The 6,138-nt window shown below is 37.9% G+C and overlaps 1 protein-coding gene across 1 annotated transcript; it reads right to left on the bottom strand.

Annotated features, from left to right (window-relative positions):
• Window positions 1-1,072: 1,072 nt before the first annotated feature.
• LOC143847975 (putative LRR receptor-like serine/threonine-protein kinase At1g51860) lies at window positions 1,073-5,126 on the bottom strand. Its single transcript, XM_077356746.1, has 5 exons — window positions 5,090-5,126; window positions 4,485-5,040; window positions 2,372-2,853; window positions 1,226-1,409; window positions 1,073-1,145 (listed from the first exon to the last, which is right to left on the bottom strand). The coding sequence occupies exons 1-5, from the start codon at window positions 5,124-5,126 to the stop codon at window positions 1,073-1,075; spliced, it is 1,332 nt and encodes a 443-aa protein (XP_077212861.1).
• Between the last annotated feature and the right edge of the window lie 1,012 nt (window positions 5,127-6,138).

Raw genomic sequence — 6,138 nt, 5'->3', positions numbered from 1 at the left:
GTTTTAAAAAGTAGTTTTATTATCATAAAAAGTTTTAAATAAAGTGTTAAACGGCTAACCTACAAAACATATTTTTTGTGAAGGGAAACGATATCAGCACTGCCATGTTTTGATATATCCGCCGAAGCTTCTTGTCTTTAGTATTTAGAAGGCTGTCAAAAGGTTATTACATTTCGCAAAACGCTCTGGCAAGCCAATTAAAAAAGGAATGATAAGCTAGGACCGCCTATATATCAAAACATGACAGTGCTGATATCATTTCCCTTTTTTGAAATGAAGTTTTGTTAAAAGAGAGAGCTTCTGGTTCATAGTTCAAAAATTCAAAAACTGGCTACCTACCCGAAATTAAGTCGAATTGAGTCAACTTGAACGAGTGACTCTTGAATCTTGAGCCATAAAAACTCGAGTAATTCCATATTAATGTAGAGATATTCAAGAGATATGTATGGGTTCAACTCGGGTCGATTAGGGAATTTGGGTTGAGCTTATACTCTAAAATTGGGTCGGTCTGGGGTTGATTCCAATTATTTTTTAGCAAAAGCTCAACCCGATCCCGACCCATATTGCACCATATATGGGTATAGAAAATGATATGGGTAAGGGCAATACGGTCGAGAAGGGAAACAAACAATTCTCGAAGACAATGACAGGATTGGAAATAAAACAGAGTATAGATCCATATGGGTCAGCTTGTTTACTAGTGAGTGAAACAACCAGTTACTCCAAAAACTTAAGCCGTTGGAGATGGCTTTGTTTAAACTATTATACTTTAACACTCCCCCTCACGTGTCGCCACCCTTTTTGGGTTTACCCTACATGTGGCACATGTGGCCCCTCTTTTGGGTTTGGATATTATTGCATGTAGATTTTTTGCTATCAAGGAGGGTTCAACTCAGGACCTTTGGCTCTGATACCATGTGAAACAACCAGTGCGTCCAAGAGCTTAAGCTGTTGGAGATCGCGTTATTTGATCTTTTATACTTGAGAATTGGTAGCGTCCATCGCAAAAGGCATTTCATAGATGCACTATCGCATGTCACGTTTTGAGTTAAGTAACGAGTTGTAGGACCACTTACATGATTTGAAGAGCGTTCATCTGACTGAAATCAGGGAGATCGCCTTCCAAACCATAACCAGAGAGATTGCTGCAAAAAGATAAACGCATGTTTTGGTGAAGAAAATAAGGATAAGTATTGAAATAGAGAGGAGACTAAATCCTCCTTACAGTGTGATTACTCGAGGTGGTTCATCTCCATTGCAATTTATCCATGGCCAAGTAGTGCCCTGAGGGAGACAAGGCTCCCCAGTCCACCCGTTTAGTTGCACGAAACTGCTCGCAATGTTTGCTAGTCCTTGCACTGTTTGAATAAGCAAAAGACCACGTCTAGCTCCAAAGCAATTATACAAAGCTATACACATACATACGCATATATACACACTAGAGTATTCTGAACCCATGCTATGAATGGGTAAAAAATGGTGGGCCCAGTAGGCCCCACCCTAACGCATGAGTTTGGTAGAGATGGTGGGTCCCACCCGTGAAAACCTATAGTGTAAAATGGTAGGGCCCACTGCATTAAAAACATGAGTTGTAAAGTGGTGGTCCCATTCCATCAATACCGAGAGGTGTAAAATGGTGAGCCCCACCCGATGCATGGGTTTGGGTGGAGATGGTGGACCTGCCACATCAAAACATGAGATGTAAAATGGTGAACCTCATCATGCTAAGCATGGTTGTAAATTATTGGGCTCTACCCCCATCATCACGTGTAAAATAGTAGGGCCCACCATATGCTGAGTTGTAGTAAGTAGCAGTGAGTGCAAATAACTGGATGACAGAGAGAGGAGTTAGAAAAGGTTTTCCAATTTAAAAAAATTCTCTGGAAAGAAAACAAATGACAATGGAAAGAAACATGTTTAGTGTATAACAAGATGCTCGAGAAAGTAGGAAAGGACCTGTATGTGGCAGTGTGGGCCAAACTGCGTGCAGATGTGTGGCCCACAGGCAGAATATGCAGTGTAGCAATCCCTACCTTGGATACATGGATTTTGTAATCCAGGATTGTAAAATCTTAAATTTTACAATCTAAAACTTCGATTTTATAAATTAAAACCTGGATTTTATATGCTAAAACCTGGATTGTACATTTTTAGGATATGTCCAGGTTTGAATTTATAAAATCGACGGTTTAGCTTGTAAAATCCAAGATTTTACAATCCTTGATTATAAAATCCTTGTATCCAACTGGCCCCATCGGTGTCTTCAAATCATTTTCCATAACAACAGTGTTTCGCGCCGAGCATTACAAGGCTTTTGGACATCAAAGAAAAAAATATCAAAGGCTCCGAGAAGTAATGAACGAATCCGTACCATCGTCATCATTTGTTCCGGGGACGATTATCTCACTGTAGGTATACACTTCGACAGCACTGATCGCCGGAGCCAACGTTGTTCCCTTAGCAGAATTCAGTGTTATATTCATGGGACCCACTGCCGGAAGGGTACTATTTTGAGATACTACTATACAAATATCATACTCTGTGCTGACCGTCCCGCCATAATCTCGTCCATCGATTTGTATGTTGAACCATCTGTGATCATTACTACCTAAATCGAAGACTTCAGTAAAATATAAGGCAATATAGTTTGTACGATTAGTTTGAGGGAAATCCAACGGTGGTAGGATCACTAGTTGTGTTGCATGATCGGGTGCCTCGACTTCATTGCGAATTGCATTGAAAGGTGGATCATTGTTGGCATTTTCTGAGAGGTATGAAAAGTTCGCACTCCAAACCCATAAGTTATCGATTATGCTTGGCGTCCATAATCGGTTGTAGCTATCGTCGGGGTAGCTGGAGAAGATTAAAGTCAGTAGAAAGATGTCTCAATTACTTGAAAAGTGATTTTAAAAAAAAGACTGTTTTTTAAGCTACATCCCAACAACTAGTGTTTTGGACTTAACCCTTTGTTTTAGGGAAAACGAAAATACCTTCAGGCCCCACCTATTTTGGATTTTAAGAATCGATTGTGAGTCCAAAACTGATTATTGCACTCAAAATTAAGGCCCTGTTGGTTTAAGATTATGACAACTGCTAGTGAGTGTCATACCGATTATTGGACACAAATTTAAACGTAATTTTGAGTCCAATAATTTGACTTAATGAGGTATTGTAATTTAGCATTCCACATAAGGAGAATTTGTATGATGCCCGACCGTCAAAATAAAAGGTTAAGAGAGACAAACCCTCTCTCCCTTGATTTTTAATCCAAGGGAAAGCACCGTTTTTAACTTTTCCTTGGTTAAAAAACGAAGGCAGCAGGTTTTGTCTCCTTCCAGCCTTTACATTTTGACCGTCGAGCATCGTATAATTTCTCATAAATAAGATATGCAAACTTCCTTACCTTAAAAATAGAAGTATTAGTCTTTTCACAAAACTAATGATAATTTGGTCTTTTTCTGAGTCAAAATCAGCTACTGTCAAGATTTTTGTCAGTTCCCTATTGGCAGGTGGTGCTTTGATATATACTTGCAAATAGTAGGTGGCTTTTAAAAAATTTAAAAAGTGGTCGGTTGTTTTAAGAATATGATAAACCAAAGGTTGTCTTATGTAGAAACCCCTTAAAATAAAGGCATTTTGAATGCATGATCATAGAGCCGACGGAAGCAAATGCTAATCCACGAGCATATTGGGTCGATCTCAAATGGCATAGTTGTCTCCAATTTTTTTTCATCTAAACCTTCCATTTAATGGGCCTTGCTTTGGATCTCCAACGGCCTCAAAATGAATTGTTCAGATCAGACAAAGTTAGGATAATTGCCATAGAGGGTGCACCTCATTGTATTACAACGAGGCCGCCCTCTACTAATTTAGTCCTCTATAAAGAGGTCATTAAGGCCCTGTTTGTTTTGGCTTTTGAGAACCAATTGTGAGACCAAAATTGATTATTGCACTCAAATTTAGGTTTAAGCCCCCTTTTTTGGATTTTGAGAACCAATTGTGAGTCCAAACCTGATTTTGGACTCACAATCAGTTCTTAAAACCCAAAAACAAATATGGCCTTAATTTCAAGTTCAATAAGGACTCACAATCAGTTCTCAAAATCCAAAACAAAAAAGGGCCTAAATATCTTAGCAAAAGAAATTTGAAAATCGTTACCCCCGCCCACCCTTTCAGCATTTTTTGAAGAGTAATGCTAGGTGGACCAGTTGCAACAGAAGAGGAGACCGAACAAATCAGTTGTTGCCACCACATCACATGTGATACAATTGTTCCTTTGTTTTAGGAAACTCACCAAAAATTTGATTTTTTTAAACACACAATGCTTTCTCATTGTTGGTTTCTCCCATAGGTCTTAATCTCAGTTACCATATCATTTTCCTTTTTTCAACGATACCCTCATTTTCTAGTACTACCACCCGTTTTAAGCGAACAAAAGGGGTGCAAATATCATCTCCCTAAGTAAAAGTAAAGTCTCATCTTACCTAATAGAAGACATCCCCTGACTTCCAAAATAGAGCCTGTAGCTTTTGAACATGGAGTAGTATGTGTTCATGTCCTTGTACATATCTTGGCCTAGCGCCCAAGCTTGTAGCGAAGAAATGAAGGGGAATTCACCATCGTTTGTTCGAAACAGACATACATTGATATTGTCGCTTTTTGATAGGAAGATCACTTCATGAAGAATGGGTTCTCCCCCGAGGATAGTAACGACGGTCGCCCATTGGTTTCCGTTTAAATGAAGATCAAAGGTAGGAGGTTTCGAAAGTCCGTCATAGTTGCCGTAGTAAAAACCTGCTTGAATAAGTACCTTGCTGGAACTATCATACGAAGATTTCGGAGTAGGTAATGTGTAGCAGTTCTTGTTTTGATTCGTAAAGAAACGGAGGGAATTCATCTGCTCAGATAGAGAAATCCCTGAAACTTCTTTGTTTTGTCCTGTTTTAATGAAGTCACCATCTGTTTTCCACGTAATTCCATTGTCTGTGTATTCTTTATCACTTCCGCAATCGATACTTACTTCTTGCTCACCTATGGTTGCTGAAATACATGATAAAAAAGAGAAAGAAATATGTTGGGAGAAACTTACCAAGAAAAACAATTTCTAGTGAAACATGGAGGCACATTATGAATTACACAATCCTTAAGAAAAATATGACCCCACTTAAGAGAGATATCTAGGACATATGTTGCCCCACTTATTAGAGTGTATGAGATCTCATCATTGGATCGTCTAGGTGGTAGATTAGACAACTAAGCTAGATAAGGTAACTAGGCTGCATGAGGTAGCTAGGCTTAGACAAAGAATCATACCATATTTATCGTATTTTTATGATTATCCTTTTGAGTATTCTATATAAACACTCGTTGAGGTTCTTTGTAATAAACTAAGTAGCATTAATAATTAATCCCTTCAACCTCTTTTTATATTAGGATAGTTGTATATAAGAAAAAATCAAAGAGAATGAAATCACATATTCATCTAGATTAGGCAGTTACAGATTTGGTTAAATTTCGAATAGGACAAGAATTTTAGCTATGTTAATGCTATTAAAATTTTATTTAAACTCTTGTTAGGGTCTTGGTATGCAATAGATCTCATAAATATTGTTGAGAAATCCAACAGACAAAAACCAATCTGAATCCGCGCAAATAAACAGAATAGTAAAAATAAGCAAGTCCTAAGATGCACAATTAGAGTTTTTATGTGGTCCTTCAGAATGCGTATATCTACGGACAAGAACACGATCTTTCACTATGAGAAGGTAATAACCAAGGATTACAGTGGTTTTTACATTGGTGTATATAATATATAGAACATTTGCATATATATATATATATATATATGAGAAAATGGTTCTGAGGTGGCGCTAGCGCTACCTTATATGAGGTGGCGCTCACAAAACATAGGGGCCCACTTTGTTTGGATGGTCCAAAGCATTCATTTAATAGGCCCTCACATAGATAGTCAACTTCATAGGATCATCCTAACCCTTCCATTTATGGAGGTTAAAATGGATGGGTATAAACCTCCATAAATCTAAACCTCTACATGAATAGCTATAGAGAGTTTACATGAATAACTCTATACAAGAAAATTTACATAATAAGGCATTTATTTACCAAAAGAAACTTGTA

This window comes from Tasmannia lanceolata, unplaced genomic scaffold, assembly GCF_043159265.1.
Source record: "Tasmannia lanceolata isolate RefF3 unplaced genomic scaffold, GAP_Taslan_0.1 ptg000016l, whole genome shotgun sequence".
Taxonomy (NCBI): domain Eukaryota; kingdom Viridiplantae; phylum Streptophyta; class Magnoliopsida; order Canellales; family Winteraceae; genus Tasmannia; species Tasmannia lanceolata.
This window is presented reverse-complemented; position numbering and strand designations above follow the sequence as displayed.